The following is a 21131-nucleotide window of genomic DNA, read 5'->3' on the forward strand; positions in this document are numbered from 1 at the left end:
CAAATTAAAAAAACTCATACACAAGATAGTCCTGACAATAGCTTCCACATAAAATAAAAAAATAATAATAATAATAAAAAAAGGGTTAACATATTAAAGTAATTGAATGTTTTATACACAATTTTTATATTATTTTTTAAAAATTGCATTTATAAAATGACCAAAACGGACATAAACTAAAATGACACACACAGTTTATTATACACATAAATGAATCATCACAAAGAATCGAATCCAGGTTTAGAGAGTGAGAATAGGAGCATGGGGTGCCCGGGAGCTCAATCCGGTTTCGCCGCCGCTCCTGGTAAGCTCCTTCATTGCCGGCTTGTGTGGACGCCGTCGCATCTATGGCCACGCAGATCACTAAACTACCGTTCTCTTCGTTCTTGAAACCCCTTGTGGAGGTAATTTCAGTCGAACCTTCTTCCTCGCTGTTTAGTCTCGATATGCTGGACTCCACCTTCCGTCGGTGTTTTACTGGGTTTGCTTCCATTCGGCTCAGGATATGGGTTTATATTTTTGGGTTCAAAGCCCTTATTATGGTTATGATGAAGAATAAGAGTAATTATAATATGCACAATGAATATCAAACGGATTTCGGCTCAATTTACAAATTGCTAAAGAAGTAATGACAAATTGCTCTAGTTCTTCCATTTGTGGAAGGCAAAAAAAAAAAAAAAAAAATCATTTGTGTGTTGGGTAGGTGGTGTTGAATGACGGCTATAGTTATAGGTGATGAAGGAAGGGCTGAGGTTATAGTTATTGGTGATGAAGGGTTGTGAGGTTGGGTTTTGTTCAGTTCATCTCCGGTGAACACTATTGAAAACCGAATTGACTCCGGTGAAGTGAACCAGAGAGAAAATAAAAAATATATATAGAGAAAAATAAAAATAAAAATAAATAAAAGGACATTTTTGGAAGGTAAAAGTGCAAAATGGACATATTGTAATTCTTTTATGTTTGAGGGGATGTTTTTGCCCAATTACTGAATTATAAGGGTGTTTATAGCACAAGTGGCACTAAATCCTAATAAAAAATTCTTACCTAGACTCCGAATGCTTATTTTCTCGGAAACCAAACAGGGTCATTCATTCTCTTTCTTCGCATTCGGCTTCAAGCGCGACTATTGATGCTCCGGAAAATCTATTCCCGAGTTAGCTACAGAAGAAAATAGTTTAGAAGAAAGAAGGGCAGAAGAAAATAGTTTCGAAGATGGGTTTTTCGTGATGGAATCGCAATCCACTGAATCTTGAAATAGAAAAAAACCCTAACCTTTCGTATATACCTAATTCCATTCAAGAAAAAAAAAAAAAAAATCCTAATTCCGGTGTTTACTGTTTCAGTTCTTTATAAAATGTCACTTAAACAAGAAAAAGAACCGATCAATGTCGTCTACATTGACAGTAGCGACGACGACGACGAAGACGGCGTCGGAGTAGAAAGAAGAAATAGCACATCATCAAACGAGCCATCTAAGCAAAGCAGACCAGAGGTTCGCAGCACTGTAACAAACCCTCCATCCGTATCTGGCTATAAGACTCTCGAGTCTCGAAGTTTCTGGAAAGCAGGGGGCTATGAAATTGGTCCCACTAAATGGGCTCCCAAATCAGGTTACAACTTACATATACATACACACAAAGTGTTTTTGAGTTTTTGATGTAAATATGCATGTATAGATACATACACGTCTGAATGAAGATGTTCTTCATTTTATAGGTGAGTTGGAACATGCCCGTGTTCATCCAAAGTTTTTGCATTCCAATGCAACTTCTCATAAATGGGCTTTCGGAGGTAACTTTTTCAGTCCCATTATTTTATATATATATTTTTCTCTAAGCAATTTGTTTGGGTTTTCAGAAAAAATGAGAATGAATGACAGTATTATGGATATATTAAGCCGTTGTTATTTTAGTTGAAAATTCCGTATCATATGATGCTCCAAAATTTGTGCATGATTATAGTGCAACTCCCTCGATAATCCAAGTGTGCTGGCGACATGTCCTTTTATTGAAACATGGTACAATGTGAATGTTGGTGTGTAACCCATTTGGTGTGCTTGCATTCCATTAACTCCACCATTTGCTATATCATTATATTTCACTTGCTGCTATTTTTTTTCTTTTCAGTGACTACTTCACTTATTATGTTTGCGCTGTCATTATGTGGCTATCATGAGTGGTGGGAAATGTGGGACAAGAATTATATTTGCATTTTCATTAGGTTGGAGCTCTAGAACTGAGGAACAATTGAATTGAAATCAAATATTGAAGTTGAGAGTTGTGAAAACAATGAATATTTGAAGGAAACAAAAGGTTTCTTTAAAAACAAAAGGTTTCGTTTGGAATCATTCGTTGCTTGCAAATAATTTTTGAATTGTTCGAGGAGAATTGAGTTTTTAGGGCACACTTGGTTACAATCATTTGATTGCCAAAGTTGTTTAAAACTTTTATTAACAGTGAACTATCTTGGAATTTTGTTTTATTGGCAAAGAATTACCGTTACTTAGTTCTACCAAGCGTTTAGCTCCAATGACATCTCCTCTTTTGTTATATTTAAATTAGGTCTTTGTTGGACAAAAGGAAAGAGGATTTTGCTTGGAGAGAGAGACAGAGAGATAGTAAGTAAAGAAAGAACAAAAAAAAAAAAAAAAAAAAAAAACCAAAGAAGGGGGTTGGGGGATTGGAGTTTTGTGAGAAAAGATCAAGGCTCTGCTGATAATACAAGGGAGAATCTGTAGAGGAAGAAAGAGGTTTGTGTCGGGAAGAAGAGGGAAAAAATAAAAGAAAAATAGGATGGAGGTTTTGTCGAGAAGGAGGACGAGGTGGTTCGACGGTTGGTTCCAAGAGAGATGAGACTTCTGTTTCTCTTTTTGATCTTGTACAGTTTTGAACAGTAAAAGCATAAAGGGATCTGGTAAAAGAATTTGCTTGATAAAATTTTAAATAAAAGTCTTCTTTTTTTGTATTTTTGTCCTCCGCATTATCGAAACTTTTCATAGACTTTCTTGACTTTATACTTTAGCCCTTCTTCTTTTTGAAACTTATTGAAAACCTATTTTATTTTTTTTATGTGTGCCTGCATTGTGTCAAGTTTATCAACCTCGTGTCCATTTATGTAAAGAAAGATAAATATTTAGACTCCTTTTCGGCATGTCCAACATGTGTTGGGCTGTGTATGATGCGGGTAGGTGCTTTATAGCATTAAGAAATACATACATACATGCACGGATACATATTTATATTGGCTTAAATGTTTTCTTATCTTATATGAGCTTGACTGAAATGATTCTTGAGACCTTGGCAGTAACTATCAGAGTATATGGTTTTAATACTTATTTAAGTTGCACTTATGATTTGAAAAATGGGAATATAATACTTATTTAAGTTACGGAGTTGCCATTGTAGCACAACACTAAAGGTGTTAGTTACATCTAAACAGTTAGGGGTGGATGGGGTTTTGATTCCTATTGCTCTCATATGTTTTTAGTTACACATAAATGTATTTCTTACTTGAAAATGCTGTACTAATACTAATTGATGTGTCTATATATTTGTTGCAGCAATTGCTGAGCTCTTGGATAATGCCATTGATGAGGTAATAACCTCCTGTACTTCATACCTCATTTGTATTGTAACATATGAATGAATTGTTTTTTTTTTTTTTGTTTTTTATTTTTTTTTATTTTTTACATGGTAGAATATGTGTTTTTTATATGGTAGAGTATGTGAGTTGACTTGAACTGCAGTCGACATAGTTATACTGGCTTTGCTTGGAAATTGATTGTGTAGGAAATTATACAGTCACTTTGTTTGAATTAATAATTGAGTTAATTATTGGTTATGTTTCTTTGGTTCATGAAGGATTTGGGAAGGTTGCATTATAATCTTGGTATACGTAGCACAAACACAAAATGGGACACATATACGATACTACACGAATAGGTTGGCTCATGACATCCTAAAAAAGTTGGATACATACACGCCATGGGTACAACATTATATATATGGGCTGTGTGGCACATAACTGACACCCACTTTACCCCCATGGGGACTAGAGGGTTCAATCTTCCACTTTTGGAGGTAGAGGAGATACTACTGGGCTACAAATCTTGGTAGATACAACAATATATAATATTTTATTTATATAACATTTGAGAACCCTTTTTTTTTTTTTTTTTTTTTTTTTTTTTTTTTTTTTTTTAACTTTCTAACTTCCATACCACGAATTGCATAACATGGAAGATGAAAATATGCGAAAATCATACCACTACTACTGCTGCTACTGATACTGCTACTACTACTAGAGTACCTTTTTGTGTCATAGCTACAACTAAGCTAGGTCATGTGATCGAGATTGAAGAAGATGAATTCAAAATTTGTTTAATTCGGAGTTGTAAATGAAGGATGTGGATCTTTCTCCCTGAACTTAGATTTAGGGTGTCTTGATGCTCTGCTGAGACTGTAATATAATGCAGCTTCTGCTTTGAAATTAGACCTGGGTAGGATCGTATTGTTATTGCACAATAGATATGTGTGGACCTATTAAAAGGTAAGGTGTGGATGCTTTATTGAGACATAATGTTATCCTTGGAAGTGATATAGGTAAGAAAATGCGATTGTGAGCATGCATGGACCTGTTTTTGTGGGTGTGTTTTAATTGATATTTTCCTTTTTGGTGTTTTTTACTACTTGTTCTTTTTGTTTTTCATTATCTTTAAGGATCATCTCATCTTACACTTTCTCGGTTTCTCCATTTTAGTTAACCCATGAATGATTTGGATTCTTTTCAGCTGCTGTGCTTCACTTTCTGTTTTCTTATTTATTTATTTATTTTTATTTTTATTACAGTTATCTCATAGTAATTTTTTCACATTTGTGGAAAAAGAAAAAACACAAATATTCTTAATGGTATACTTGAAAATTTCAACTATGAAGGTATTTATGAGAGAAAGAATTTTGACATTTGCACATGATTTCATATACTTGTATCACCAGATTTGCAATGGCGCAACTTTTGTGAAGGTTGATAGAATTTATAATGCAAGGGATAACTCTCCTGCTTTACTTTTCCTAGGTTGGTATCTGTATGTGTTTACTTTATATACTGGAATGATCATATATAATTTCAGAATTAGTTTTTCTGTAGTAATTGGGACTAGCAACTCAGGATGTTTTGTGCAGACGATGGGGGCGGTATGGATCCAGAAGGCATTCGAAAATGCATGAGCTTGGGTTACTCATCTAAGAAGTCCAACACAACAATCGGACAATGTAACTAAAGCCTTTTTTCTTGTCACCAGTTTAGCTTTATTTGATAGAAATTCCTTTCCACATCTCTTGTCATATATTTTAGTTCACTATTGTTATCAATATTTTTTTTTGTATATTTGTCTGACATTAGTTGATCACTACTTAAAATAGGCTTGCTCTTGAGCATTACTGGCACATTATCTGATTATATAGGGACATCCAACTAACACTTAAACGCATTTCAACTAATCATAACAGAAAAGAATTTTCTAGTCTTGTGAGAATTGGGTGGACCTGGTTGTTTGGCATCTGGGTAAAAATTCCAAATGAAGGTAGATGAACCGAAATGTTTTCTTCCAAAAAGATCTTCTCATACCTAGGTTTACTGTTCACTGTCCTGGTTTCTGTGTTATAAATCTTATCCCGTCATCTACAGCTCACTTGGCCTAGTCCTCACACATTCAACATGAAGATGCTGATGGTCTCTGAATAAGCCCCCACCCCCACCCCCACCCCCTTTTTTCCCCTTCTTCTAGCTGTAGTGTCGCTGTAACTCTGTAACTGTTTGGTCGCCACCTAAGAAGCACGGACACGGATACGGGACACGGATACGACACGACACGGACACAGCGACACGGCAAATCCAAAAAAATTAGGACACGGACACGGCGAATAGTATATATATATCAGCATTAATAATTTTAAAAAAAAAACACTGATATGTTTAGGTTGGAATATATATATATATATATATATATCACTGATATGTTAGTATATATATATATATCAGCATCTTTAGGACACGGACACGGCGAATTGTGGCATCTTTAGGTTAGTATATATATATATCACCATCTTTAGGGTAGTACAAAACAAAAAATAGAACATATCAGCATTAAAAAATTTTTTTAAAAAAAAAAAAAAAATTAACATATCAGCATTAAAAATTTAAAAAAAAAAAAAAAAAATCCAGAAAAGTGTGTCCGAGCCGTGTCTGAGCCGTGTCCGAGCCGTGTCCGAGCTGTCTGAGCCGTGTCCGAGCCGTTTCCAAGCCGTGTCTGAAAATAAAAAAAAAATAAAAAAATTCCAGACACGTTTTTTGGTGTGTCCGACACGTGTCGGGGCGTGTCCGACGCGTGTCCGTGTCCGACACGTGTCGGACACGGATTCTTCTCCCATTTTGGAGTGTCCATGCTTCTTAGGTCGCCACCTCCAACTTACTGAACACTTTTTTTTTTTCCTGAACATTCTGTTTGTCTGCAGTAGCAAGGTCATATACCTCCCTATTTCTTTAATAGTTGATGCCAGACGGAATGCATTTGACCTTACTTGGGATCTTCTCTCCATCCATCTCTTTGGTACCCACCCTCTTTTAGTCTCCATAGTATTTTGATTATTTTGGAGACCTCTCCTAATGCCTCAAAATACACTGGCCTTTCTCCAAGATTCACTTATATTTCATAAACCCACCTAGCTGCAAAGTCCAGTGAGATAAGATAGTGGCATCTCTGAAGTTTTTTACTTTTCATTTTATTTGTAATAATTATATATTTTTCAGTCTCCATAGGTTTTTTATTACTCCCTCTGTCCCAAAATAAGTGTCCACCTTTCCATTTTTATCCGTCCCAAAATAAGTGTCCCATTTGAAAAGTCAATATACTATTTTTTGTAATATTACCAATTTAACCTTCTTGCATTGAACCTATAAAAAGTAAACCATCACATCACTGTGCACCCACTAGGGGTAAATTTGGTAATTTATTCACTACTAATTCAATAAAAAAAAATAATAAAAATCATTTTCTTAAAAAGTTAGATTCCCAAAAAAGGACATTTTGGGAGGGAGGGAGTATTTTGGAGACCTCCTAATGCCTCAAGCTATGCCTCAAAATATGCTGGCTTTTCTCTATGGTTCACTAATATTTCATAAATCTCCCTTGCTGCAAAGTTCAGTGACAGAAGATAGTGGCATCCCTGCATTTTTTTATTCGTATATATTTATATATTCTTCAATTGGGCACTGTTAATTTTATTTACCTTGTTATCTTAGTAGCAAGACTTATTATTCTCCCACTTTACCCCACCTTTATTAGCAAAGTAACAGATAATAGAAATTTGCTAAGTCAGCAATTCAAATAAAAGTAAAAGCCTTTCTTCAAAGCAAAAACTTTTATGATGGTTATAGTTATGTTCTTATTACGTGAGATAAAAGAGATTCTGACCTGATCTTACAACTCGGAGAGGGTCTAGTAAATCCATTTTTCCAAGATAAGAAAGCATAATTCAAGGCTCACTGCAGAAAGTGGCAAGAAGAACTTGACGTCTTCTCTTGGCCTTCAAACCGCGGGACAAGGAAAAATGATCAAAAAGGGCAAGTCTATATTTATGAGCTGTCTCCTTTCACAAATTATTCTTGCAAACAGCATACTTCTTTAAACTGCAGTTAATCATGGTGAACTCCAACAGATGTTAAATATACTATGACTTCATGTTCTTAAAAAAATCTTAAAAGTTAATTGCATGAATGTGTTTCTTGATATCTAAAAGGCATGTCTCTTTCCAGATGGTAATGGATTCAAGACAAGTACCATGCGACTTGGTGCTGATGTAATCGTTTTCAGTCGTGCATCTCATTCAAGGTATTTTTTTTTTTCTTGCTTTAATGATTCATGCAGCATATTATACTGTCTTTTAAGTTGATTCAAATCAGATGTATAGAATGTTCTCCAATTGAATTGGTATTGTTTATGTGCCCTGTTTCTTTGTCTATGTTATTACTTAGCTTTGTGTTTGCTGGGAGTTTGGCTGAGGCCTAATCCATTTGGTTCGAGAATTTGTGGTCAAAGAATATTTTTATGCAAAATTTGTGGATATATGGTTTATAGGGGTTCCAATGTAGAGAAAAAGCTACTTTTGCTTTCATCTGAACTGCTGGTTTGGGAATTAAACATGCAAAGTGATCACGTTAGTGCAGCAACTCCAGAAGTTCGGTCAGAGATGAGGTGAAAAAGAAATACAAGAATTTATTTATTTATTTTTTGTTTTTGGCTGCCAAATTCTGTGAAAGGGTTGTGTTGGCAGATCTTTTGATGATGAGGGTTCTGGGGTGTTGATTGAGGTTATTGTGTTGACAATGCTCACGGAGCTAATTGGCTACAGGTTGACTGATGCAAATAAACTTTAATTGCTTCTCCTATGAAGGGAAGGAAATAAATGGTTGAAGATACCAGTGAAAAGAGAGATGGTTGGACTAACCAGACCGATCAAACTAAGAAAGGAATAGGAAAGGAGAGGTGAGTTGAGGTGTCACCCACTGCTAGAATAAGAAGTGTCACACTTGTTCTTGTAGAATAAAGAGGCTTAGACAATCACACCTGGGTTCTTATGCATTCGCACATCAGAAATAATAGGTTGCAAAATGATCAGTTCATTATTTTATTACACATCGCTTAAAAATGTGCCAAATATGTCACTTACATGAAGGCCATACAAATAAATTCAGAGGCCAAGTGAACTTACCCCAACAATTATGTAGCTCGGCAAACTTTGTCCTGAACCTATGTATACCCCATAAGACGCATCTAAAACTAACCAAATTGATGAGTAAGCTGACAAAAGAAAAGCTCACTCATACCAAAGTTCACAGTACTGCCAAATACTAAATTTATCAAAATAACCCTTGTACAACTCAACAAAGTCATGTTTCAATTATTTGGGGTCTGTTACATGGATTCTGTTTTGCGGTTCCGTTATGTATAAGGCTATAGCTTCAATCGCATGCTATAACATATTTCCTAACCATCTCAACTCATCTTAGTTTTGGTCTTCTCCCTCTATAACATCCATCCATCTGGCAACTATATTATACTATAGCATAATTTTTATTTTTTATTTTTAATATTTCAGCTTCATTTATTTATTTATTATTCTATAGTATAATAAAGGCCTTAAAATTGGGTTCTTGTTTATTCATAATATTCATTATGTAAGGGGTAAACACCGAAAGTATGGGTGGATTTTTAGGTCAACTTTCGTAGTTGGAATGGTTGTAGAAACAAGACCCAAATCCTCAGATATTCTATAGTATAATAAAGGCCTTAAAATTGGGTTCTTGTTTATTCATAGTATTCATTATGTAAGGGGTAAACGCCGAAAGTATGGGTGGATTTTTAGGTCAACTTTCGTAGTTGGAATGGTTGTAGAAACAAGACCCAAATCCTCAGATCTTGTAAAAAATATGTAACTGGTAAAGTAAGTAGCTCTCTGATAGCATTTGCACGAGGAAAACTTTATTATGTTCTGTGACACATGTTTCTATTTTAGGAATAGGTTGGAGATGCACAGTTAACTTTGTGATTCTTCTGCATGTTTAGCTAGTGTGAATCTGCATGCTTATGTTCTCTTGAATTAGCAATTATTTGCTGTAGGAATGCTTAGACTCTATAGATGTATGATTTCTGATTTATACTTTTGACACTTTTTTAGGGGTACAAATTGTATTTTGCTGCTGGTATGATCATAATAATTAATAATCAATATATTTCTGATGTAATTTGCCACATCTGTCTTCTAGCCGAGCGACTCAAAGCATTGGTCTTTTATCCTATACCTTTTTGCGTCGAACAGGCCAGGATGATGTGATTGTTCCAATGGTAAATTGGTTCATTCTTGATGTTAAATCTCTCCTTCTGGCATCACTATTATTTTCTGATATCCATCCTTGTTCCCTTATTTTTTTTTATTTTTTTAATTCAATTATGTTGCAGGTTGATTTTGATATCTCTGACCATTGGGCAGAACCAATAATTTATAGTTCTCAGGATGATTGGTTTGCTAATTTGAAAACCATCCTTGAATGGTCTCCCTTTGCATCAAAAGATGAGCTTCTGTCACAGGTCTTCTTATTCACATGAAAACCAACCTTTTCTTGTTTGTTTTTCCCTTTTTTATGTTTTTATTTTTTGAAGTAATGACGCCCAAGGTTAGCTTATTGTTAAACGTACATGTGAAAATTCTATGTTATATGATAAGTTATTTTAATACCTGTATTTTCAATAAATACCTCGGATTCTTATTATGAGAATATATAAGCAATGCAAGCAAATTTTTTTATTTATTTTTGGGTAAGCAATGTAAGCAATTTTACTTTAGGAATGATTCAAATATAATGACGCCAAGCAGGTACCCTTTTTTGGAATGTGGTGGACCCATTTTTGGCTTTTTAAGGAGAATTATTCTCTTGGAGATGCTTATTCAAGCATCCTGGTTTCATCTTCACCTTCAAGCTTTCAATAGAAAACATCCTGACATGTACCATGAAAGCTGTTTTTTTTTTTTTTTTTTAAAAGCAAGATTTACTAATGGAAACCAGGAGTCAACACATAAACTATTATGTGTCACATATCTTTGATGGTTTGTGCGAATCTGTGATGAACAAGGGTTCTAGCCTTTTTCAGTAGAAGTTGCCACATAAGTCATATTCTTTAAAGCTTTTCGATTTCCATTGAAAAGGAAGAATGAGTTGAACACTGTCTACGGAAATCGAAATTTGTATTACTTTATTGATGTAAAATATGATGTCTCAGACATTTTGTTTTTAAAAATAAGTGCGTAACAGAACTAATTCATTGAGTCGTTGAATTGCTGAATAGCTTTGAGTTAAATCATTGTCAATGGGTTGTTCAAGAAACTCTGAGGGTGGGGCCAGCTGGTCCTGACCCCAGTCGAATTCAGGAAGTTGTATCAGACTGGTGAATAAATATGTGTTTGAGTGGGAAAACATATAGGATCGAAATGGATTTTTCCTTGAATTTATTTGTCAGAAAGTGAAATTTATCGGAACAATCACCATGTGAAATTGTGGGTTTTAAGCTGTGATTCATGAGGAGGCTGGTCTATAAATTCTGACATTGGAGGAAACCGAATATTATGCAGACCATTCCACAGCCACAATTGCTGCCATGTTTGGCACCTTACTATATTATTGCCATTAGCGCCTGTACCCCTCCCCCCCGGCACGCACACTCACCATCACTGCCACTGTCAGAATCACCACTTTGTCTATTGCTGCGTTGCTACCTCCACCAATGTAATTCATTTTTCATCCTCCACTTCCTTCAGCATCACCACATCTTCCTCTTCAAACACATCTCAACCAGCAACATCAGCATCAAAAGGTCCACCACAAACACAGGAAAAACCAGTAAGGACAGCTTCTACAGCCTAATTGTCATTTGGACCATCATCTCTTTAAAGTTTCCAAATTTGAAATCATCATCTCTTCTACTGCCTTTCTTTTGATGCACTACTGCCATGGTTCCACCACCATAACCTTCTCTGCTTCCATCCCCATGTCACCGTTCCATCCTTTCGCACTGCCACAACTAGCTTCATTGCCTCAATATTTTTTTTCGCTCTTCTTCGCTCTTCTTCTTCTTCTTCTTCTTTTTTTCACGTGTCCGTTAGTCTTGTTCTTGTTTTCATACCTGATTCTGGTGCCAGGATTTTGATGAGTTCAAATTCATATCTAATCATCTTAACAACTTGAGCAATCCCTAATTGGAAACAGAGTAGTACATTCTGTGAATTCAGGTTTATGGTTTTGTGGCTAATAAGGCCTTCTAGAACCAAGAAGCCAAGAAAGAAGTCAAGATTCGTGTATACAAGATACATTGTGCCCAGCTTCCAAAAGTCATCGAGTAGTTCAATAAACCTACGGCCCAAGGTGCTCATCGCATTCAGAGCCGAAATGACTCGCTTTGCAATTTTTAAATTACATTATTGAAGCACTGAATAGGTCTTATTTCTTCCTTTTAGTTGCAATTATATGTTCTTTTTTTTTCGTTGCCAGATTATATTTGAATGTTCCTTGACTGTTCTTTCTTTCTTTCTTTTTTTTGGTTCTTTTCCAGTTTGAGGATATTGGTTCACATGGAACAAAAATAATTGTATACAATCTATGGCTGAATGATGAAGGCATTTTCGAGTTGAATTTCGATGATGATGAAGAGGTACATCAGATTTCATAGTGTGTGCAAGATTTTTCAACGTGTTTGCTAATTATTCTGAGGCTTGCTGAGTTTATTGAAGTTCAAAAGATTTCCAATCGTAGCAATAATGCCACGGGGAGTTGTTAAAAAATGTTCTTGTACTTTGAATATTCTCTTTCTAATTTGAAAATTATTATGACCCGTGTCTATTTTAGATTTTTCCAAATTATTATGACCCGTGTCTATTTTAGATTTTTCCAAATTATTATGACGCTTGTCTGTTTTAGATTTAGATGTTGTTTGATAACCCAATTCAGTACTTAGTTCTGAATGTATTCAGTACTTATTTAATTAAGCGTTTTTGATAACACATGGGGATCCTAATTTACAGAATAAGAGCCACTTAATATAGGTAAATTTTTAAGTTATGGGGACTTCACTTATCAAACACTCTAAATTCAAAAATTATCAAAACAATTCTTAATTTATAGCTAACACTTAAATTTCAGAACCTGAAATTCAGTTATTAAAATTTTCGGTACTTAATATCCGGTTTTATGAAACAGTACCTTACATTTTTTTAGAAAGAAAATGATAGATCTAAATGAATACACCCCTTGTTTTCTGTAGTGCATTTGAATAGGACTTGATAGAATTGCATCATTTATTGAAGTTGGTCTCATAGCACATCTGCAGGCACGAGAGTCAAATCATGATATCTAATTTATGCAAATGAAAAATGTTAAAGTTACAATTTGGTTCATGACAAAATAAGTCTGAAGTGAACTGTGACTTTTGGCCCCTTGGTTTGGAAGAAGCATGGACTTTCATCCTGAATGGTGGTGAAGACTTTTAAAGCATCATAAAGGGAAAAGTGGGATTATCCAAAATTAGTGGTTGATGGTTTCAAGTTTACAAAATAAATAATTTTAGTTTTGGTACTTTTGGTAGATCAATGGTAGTAAACAATATATATATAGCACAACTAGTAATCCTAACCCTGTAGTTCTGCTAACAATGGGTATATTGTTTACTACCATTGATCTACCAAAACTAAAATTATTTATTTTGTATACTTGAAACCATCAACCACTAATTTTGGATAATATATATATATATATTTATATGGGTATGGTTGCAGGTGTTGGCTCATGTAGTCTGATGTTTTATTTGAGCTGGGTACTGTCTCATTCTGTGCAGAGTCACAAGCACAACTAGTAATCCTAACCCTGTAGTTCTGCTAACAATGGGTTGTGCAAGAGTAGGGGATTTATTTTTTGTTGGCGCTTATATGTCGAAATCATTTATGTTTTCGTTTGCCTCTGGACACAGGATATAAAGTTGAGAGATGAAAGTAATTGTGGTTCGTCCAGAGGGAAGAAGAAACTACTTGAATTGCAGCAATCTCACGTTTCCTACCGCCTCCGCTTTTCATTAAGGGTGATCATTTGAATAGTAATTTTTTTTTGTATTTGCTTTTATCTTTATTAGCAGTATTTGTTTAATCCATCCAAGTGACGCTAACATATTTTTGCTCAGGCATATGCTTCCATTTTATACCTCAGAAAATTTAAAAATTTCGAGATTATATTGAGGGGGAAACCTGTTGAGCAGTTAAATATTGCAAATGAGTTGAAATACCCGAATGTAATCACGTACAGGCCACAGCTTGGGATAGCATCAAAAGAGGAGGTATTTCACAATAGGAAATTTATTGTCATATTGATGTTTATTAGATAAAAGTTACCTTAATGTACATCTAAATGCTTAATTGATCTGCAAATTATGCTTCTGGGATTTTGTCAAGTTGTAATCTTGCTGACTGGAAGCCACAAAGTGCTGTGCGTTTATATAGAATTGATTGAACTTCTTTGTGAACAATTTTCTTATTTCATTTTTATTTTATTTTTATAAACTTGTACTATACTGAGGGTGCTAAGAATTCTCGCCATAGTGTTCATATATTTCCATGAGTACAAAGAACAAAGATATACAAACGTACAAAATTTTGGCATATTGTTAGCACTATCTTTGTGATTTGGGTTTCGGTGCACAGTGAATTGTTTTTCTTGCACTGTTAGGCTAACAGTGGTAGCATGTCAAAAGTCTAAAACGTGCAAGTGTTGCTAAGAGTTCGAAATGCGTTTTGACATACCTTTAGGTCATATGTAATTTGTTTTGGTTCGATAAAGAACTTATGGCAATCCTAACCTATCTATATTGATTATTTGGTTCCACTTTTATGTTATTAGAATGTTGATTTTGGCTGTGTATGTTTTGTTTATATCTATTTGAAGGTAGCAATAACTAGTAATTCAACTCAACTCTATGAAACAAATTTTTTAAAAACTATTTTGGTCTGCTACATGATTTTTTTTCTTTCTTTCTGTTGTTCTGTTCTAACGCCAGTGCCTTGGTCAAACTATATCCTGCTTTTTCTTTCTAACTGTTCCACCCATGTTAATTTTGGCTTTTCTCTTCCCCTTCCCCTAGCATTACCCTCAATAAGGACCACATCACTTTTCCTAACCAATGCAGCTGTTGGCCGTCGTCTATTACCAAACCATCTTAATTGGTTATATCAAAGTGGTGCAACTTCAATCATCTTAGGAATGTCTTTCATTTCTAATTTTATCTTCTTCTTTTTTTTTTTCATTTTTTTTTTTTTGTCTTGCCACATACATTCTGTCTCATAAAGTTTGGTTGGTCTACCAAAGGGCTTCTAGCCCAATGGTATAATCTCTCCCTCCCAAATGGGGAGGTTGAGATTCAAGTCCCACTAGGGACATGTGGATAATGGGTGTGTTTGCTTCAACTTCCCCCAAAAAAAAAAAAAAATGGTTTCTCTAATAGCTCTTTTGTAAAATTTACCTTTGAATTTTAGAGGTATGTGCCACAGTTGCCACTTACAAAACATGGTTGAAGTATCCATTCTGCTTTAGTTCTATGGTTAACAGCATCTCACATTTCACCCTCTCTATGCATAGTCGGGCCCATGTAACAAATTTTTCTTAATTTTTAGTACCTCTTGTTTCTTCATCTTCACTAGGTTCTTACTTCTGTTTCTAGTTTTACTAAACTTAGATTCCATTAATTCAGTTTTCATACCAAGTTTCTTTCACCTTCTTGAGTCTAGAGTTTCTCTCCAAATCTCTATTTTCCTCAATTAAAATGATTCATCAACAAATATCATGCATTATGTCATCTTCAACGTGTTTTGTTACTTCTTCCATAACTAAGGCAAAAAGATATGGGCTTAACATTGATCCTTATGTAAAAGCTACGGACCTATTAGAATTCAATTGTTGTCCTACGTTTGTTCTCACTATGGTTACTGTATCAACAACGTACATGCCATTAGGACATCAACATCTCTAATTTTATCATCTTTTGCTAAAACATTTAGATCCTCAGTCTTGATGGACATGTGTTTTTAAAGTCTCTAGTTTTCTTCTCCCTTAACAAGTTTGCATATATTTTCTCCCCCTTTTTTTTTTTTTATACCTGATATATAATAAAATCAATAAATATCATCATATGCTCTATATTTAGCTTCTCTCACTACACTTTTAACTTCTTTTTTTGCATGTTTGTATTTTTCAAAGGTTTCATCATTTCTAGTTTTTTACCACATCCATGTCTTTTCCCTTTAACTTCTTATTCCTAAACAATTCTACTTTCTCTCATTTCAAATTCTGCCATCTAGGTCTAGTGTTTAGAATTTCCTTTCAATTCCCTCATGTAATAATCTAACAATCATTCTAAACGTGTCTACTTTTTGTAAGTAGAAAAAATTGATCTGACCTATGTGTAATCCACTTTTAAAGGTTATTAAATGCTTACATCTCTTTCAAATATAGGATTTGCTATCATAATATTATAAGCTACTGCAAGATCTAAGATGGTCTTTCCAACGTCATTCCTATCTCCAAATTTGTGTCCACCGTGCACTATCTCATAACATCCACCATCATTTCCTAGTAATTATTGGCTTCAATTCTTTTACTTATCAAAAAAAAAAAAAATTATTGGCTTCAATTCTTTGATAACTTTATATTCTGAAATATTTAGTAACAAATTAAACATTTGGTATAAAGGAAAGTGACTCGGGTTTGTGAAATATCTTTTTACATTGCTAAGTGCAAAGAAGGCCTTTAAGTGCACCAGTTAGGAAGAGTAACATAGTCCACATTGAAGGCAATACTAGGGAAAGAGGAAGACCAAAGTTAACGTGGGTAGAGTTAGTAAGGAAAGATACGATAGATGTGGTGTGATTGAGAATTTGGCCTTAAATAGAGTGGAATGGAATATTTTTTACTCTCTAAATTGGTTGGGTTTGAGTTTAGTAGCTTTTTTTTTTTTTTTTCTTCTTATTTATTTATTTTTAAAATATAAGTATTTGCATGAATTTCAACAACCTAATCTCAACATTTCTTAATTTGTGAGCTGTTGATGGGGAAAGGCTGGTTCTTGATCCTAAACGCCATTGCACGAATGGGGTTCAGTGAGGTTTTTGGAATTTTTCAACAAACTGGTAATTAATTGTAGGCATAAGAGTGTATATATTGGGTTCAAAATGGGCACAATCAGGTCCAACTTAATTTGCTTGAACCTAACCCACCGATAGTTCTAAGAATCAATTTTCCAATGCTTGGTATCATTTGATTGTAGGGACTAGGGGTTGGTGCAATGATAAAAGATCGGGCTACCAAGCATGACAAATGAGTTTGAGTCTGTGGCAGCACTTTGTACAAATAATAGCAAATGAGAGGTCTGTACCAGTCTATTTCTCCCAGTATCCTCGATAATGGTGACCAACATTGGATAATGATAAACATGATGTACAAACTAGGGTGTGTTACTTTTATACTCTCTTTTCAGAGAAGCACCGTGTCTTCAATGATTATTTGCCTAGACAAGTTTCATTGATGATCTAGTGATTGACTAAGTAATCATATTATGCGCATGCGACGCACTATAGGTGTTGCATTGCATGGTAAATTATTACTTAATTTAACAATTCTAATGAATTTTCTGCAATTTATGATAATGAAGATGGAAACTTTATACCCAAGTCCTAGAAACTTACTTTTAGAGGGAAAGCCTTGTACAAGTATGACATGGTTGGAAAAACTTTACTGTTTCGCTTTTACCTTTTATAGAGCCTACTTTTTTTCCTCCTTTCTTTAAATTTATTTAGTTAGACACAATCTGCATGGTGAGTTATATTCTTAAAGTTTAAAAAATCATCTGACTTCTCATTAGAATTGCAAAACTGAACATGGGCCTGAAGCTATAGAGGTTGCTTAACTTGATAATGCAGAACTGGTCAATTGGCAAGTTTTTAATATCATGAGATGCTTGTTGGATGCATCCCTATCTTGGGCCACCTCTTATTTGGCATGAAATCTCAATGAATAACAATCACAATACATTCCAAATTTGTGTATATGGATGCATCTACATGTAACACGTTAAAACTACTAAGAAATTCAATGAGCATCTGCTGCATGATTCCTTTTGCACCAGTAATATAAATTAGTTGTTTGAAGCATGCTCTCTGCAACCTTTTTCTGATGTCCAGAATAGGAAATGAGTTCTGGCGTAGTAGCTTTTTTGAGGCATTGAGTTCCCATATTTTTCCCTTTCTTTGTTTCACATTAGAGTTTTTTGTTTTTTTTGGTCCTGGCAAGTAATGCAGTCGGCCTATGTGCCCGTATGAGGACTTGAATCCTTAACTACTTTAGAAGGCGAGGAAATACCACTGGGCTAGACCTTTGGTGGATCACCTTAGGGATGTTTTTTAGTTTGCCAGATATCTTCTGTTGGAATAGTTATCTGTAGGGAGAAACGGAACAGATAATGTGGAATTGTAACTTGTTTGTGATTTTCATTACGAATAATTATGTGTAGACAGACTTTTTTTTGTAAGGTTTACAACTTCAGTCCTGTTCGTATTAAAATGGAGGCCCTTCACAAGTTAAACGGATTTTTGAAACATTGAATCCTTTGTGTAGCTGTGCAAGTCACTCTACAAGTGAAAATATTTATATAAAATTGTGGAAGTTTAATGACTGATGATTTCTTTTCAATTTAGGTTTCTGTGGAAACAACTATTGGATTCATTAAAGAAGCACCTGGTCTTGGAATTTCTGGATATAACGTGTACCATAAAAACCGCCTCATCAGAGTATGTTACTAATTATTTTTTATAAGGTCTTTCTTTTTTTCTAAAAGAGATAAATATAGGTAGGTCCATTTGACTCCAAGGCAGAGTATGTTACTAATTTTGGAGTAAAGATTTATTAATTATAGCAATATTTTTTGTTTTGTTTTGTTTTGACTCCAGTGCTACACATTGGTATTAAGAATTTATGGTTGCTTTCGTTTAGATGCAAAGATTTAAACACTCACTCTGTTTTAAACTTTTGAGCTCAACTTTTTCATAGACAATTTTAATGCTCCAGCTGATAATCAAACCGGGGTCTGTACTGTGGCAGGGTGCTAGGTTGAATCATTCAAGATCATGTAATATGCTTAAACTCCAATGAATGCAATGCAGTTTAAATATATATTACATGAGTTTGAATGAATTTTTATGGACATTTTTAGTTAATTCGAATCTCTTATTGATATGAGTTAATGAGTGTTTTGAACCCAGTGTAATGGTGTGCCAGTGACATACTCTTCATGTTACTAAAGCAGTGAGTTTGTGACCTTCTTTCAGCCCTTCTGGAAAGTCACTAGCGACGGTTCTTCCAAGGGGAGCGGTGTTGTCGGTATACCCATATTCTGGACCTTTATAACCAAACATTTTAATAAATTACAGTGATTTACTTCCTTTCTGAATTTATTGCAGGAGTTCTTGAAGCAAATTTCATAGAACCAGCACATGACAAGCAGGACTTTGAGAGATCATCTTTGTTCATCCGGCTGGAAACAAAGCTGAAACAAATGATAATGGGTTACTGGTTTGTTTCTTCTACAGTATCCGTTTAAATATATCTGGTTTGATTATTAGTGGATGAAAATGCTACTAATATACTAATATTTTAGAGGAAACTTGTTATCTCTTACAAGTTAGATATCTTATTTTTCTTTTTCATGGTATTTGAACAATAGCAATTTGTTTTCTGCACTTCTCCATTAATTTTATTACTTTTACATTGTTAGTATCTAATCTATGAAGTCGTGAGATGCATTGTTTAAAATTCTTACCATCATTTCCCTACTCTTTTTATTTAATTTTTATGTTTATGATGTGTTTGTGCCTCCAAATGCAATGGAAACTTTCAGGGAGTAGGAATTCCTGAGTTCACTAGTGTGCTTTGATATCGCTCCTAGGTTCTAGTGTACAGTTTGCAAACAGGCCTAACTAAGCCTTTCTGTTTCTTTCCCAATGACGGAATTGCTGGCATTAGTAGCGTAGCTGGTTGTGGTTGCTGTCCTGCAGTTTCTGCTTGTTCTGATGAAAGTTTAGGGACACTATTTTATTTTATTTCCATTATAGGGTCCAAAAAAGGGGCCCACAGCTTATGTGCAAACATATAAAAGCTATTCAATAATAGCAAGAATGGAAATTCGTAGTTACCAAAAACTTTAAGACAGAACACATTGACAAAGAATAAGACTCTTTGATCCAAAAAGTAACGTTCTCAAAAATTGTGTTCAACCTATGAATCAGAGGCTCAACCTCTTCAATAGTTCTTATTCCTTTCCCCTTAATTGTACCGCATAATCAAAGGGGCTCCTACACCTTCTGGACCCTACTCTAGAAGCATATATTCTCTATCCATGAAAGTTTTGGGATAATATATCTGAACATATTTGAATTAGGAAGGATAGGTAATATGAAGGATTTGGATCCTCTCCACTCTCCCCACTTTATTTCTTTTCTTGAGCAAGACTCGACTCTCCTTATAAGTTCATTTTAAGCACCTTTTGTTTCGTAGTGTTGGATTTTGGAGATCTCATGAGTGTAAAGATTTATGCAAACAGAAAAGAAGAAGAAGATATTGTGTATATTCTCAATTGTACGAAGATCTACAATCTTTAGAATACAAAATAAATATGCCCTAAAGTCTGACTAACTAAAAAGAAAGAAAAGACTAAGTCACCCCGAGCAAAAATATAAAATAACATAAAATACGACTCTCTAACAATAAGGATCCACCATCACTAATTTAAAATTGAACGGACTTGGGTCAAATTTATGGTTTGGTCAATTATAATTTAAAATAAATATAGTTTATTTTTATTTTTTTAGCAATTGTTGCGCACATGATTTTCCTTTGAAATTTGTGCCATGAGTCCCATATGTTGTCCCTCAAAAGCCCTGGCCTTAGTTGATGTGTGCACTAAAACATGTGCCATATCATATGCATGTCAGTGTGCGTGTATGGACCCACCTAAACAAGTGTTCCTACCCATGCTTTGTTAGCTCCATTTGTATATAAATGGTTATCAAACTTAAACCTTTGCTATTAACCATTGGGATGTGTTGAATGACATAATGTATGACATCTATTAGAGATGTTGCCTATCATCTGTGTTAATATACCATACTGTTTGTTTACTTATCAATATATATATATATATATATATATATACCATATTGTTTGTTTACTCTTCCTATGTGACATCACCTATGGTTTAGACACCTCGTTTGCTGAGGATGACTCTTCATTAGATGTTTAGCACTTAGATTGATGGAGGCATAAATGTTTCTATTACTCGGCTCCAGAAATATCTTTTAGTCATCATGGTTGGTGGCAACTTATGGGCTATCGTGCATTTTCATTGTTTTTCTTTTATGTTCAACTTAATGCCATGGTTGTAATATGTTATTTTCTGTTCTTAATAGAGATGAGGATTTCTTTCTTTATATCAAGAT

The 21131-nt window shown here is 34.5% G+C and overlaps 1 protein-coding gene across 2 annotated transcripts in view; it reads left to right on the plus strand.

Annotated features, from left to right (window-relative positions):
- Window positions 1–703: 703 nt before the first annotated feature.
- Window positions 704–21131, plus strand: part of LOC132284709 (protein MICRORCHIDIA 2-like) — a 31936-nt gene continuing 11508 nt past the window's right edge. The window contains exons 1-14 of one of the 2 annotated variants that reach the window (XR_009472336.1): window positions 704–1610; window positions 1717–1791; window positions 3560–3594; window positions 4995–5073; window positions 5181–5270; window positions 7813–7888; window positions 9823–9901; window positions 10016–10144; window positions 12161–12259; window positions 13571–13678; window positions 13778–13930; window positions 18336–18428; window positions 18966–19017; window positions 19098–19209. Coding sequence is in view for 1 of the 2 variants with exons in the window: in XM_059786835.1 (XP_059642818.1) it covers window positions 1355–1610; window positions 1717–1791; window positions 3560–3594; window positions 4995–5073; window positions 5181–5270; window positions 7813–7888; window positions 9823–9901; window positions 10016–10144; window positions 12161–12259; window positions 13571–13678; window positions 13778–13930; window positions 18336–18428; window positions 18966–19017; window positions 19098–19209 (1436 nt within the window). In the remaining variant the exon portion in view is untranslated. The remainder of the gene's footprint in view (window positions 1611–1716; window positions 1792–3559; window positions 3595–4994; window positions 5074–5180; window positions 5271–7812; window positions 7889–9822; window positions 9902–10015; window positions 10145–12160; window positions 12260–13570; window positions 13679–13777; window positions 13931–18335; window positions 18429–18965; window positions 19018–19097; window positions 19210–21131) is intronic. The other variant, XM_059786835.1, reaches the window with a different exon arrangement.

The sequence above is a fragment of the Cornus florida genome, unplaced genomic scaffold (assembly GCF_030987335.1).
Source record: "Cornus florida cultivar Cherokee Brave unplaced genomic scaffold, ASM3098733v1 CherokeeBrave_3.0.0_Hap2_Chr11, whole genome shotgun sequence".
Taxonomy (NCBI): domain Eukaryota; kingdom Viridiplantae; phylum Streptophyta; class Magnoliopsida; order Cornales; family Cornaceae; genus Cornus; species Cornus florida.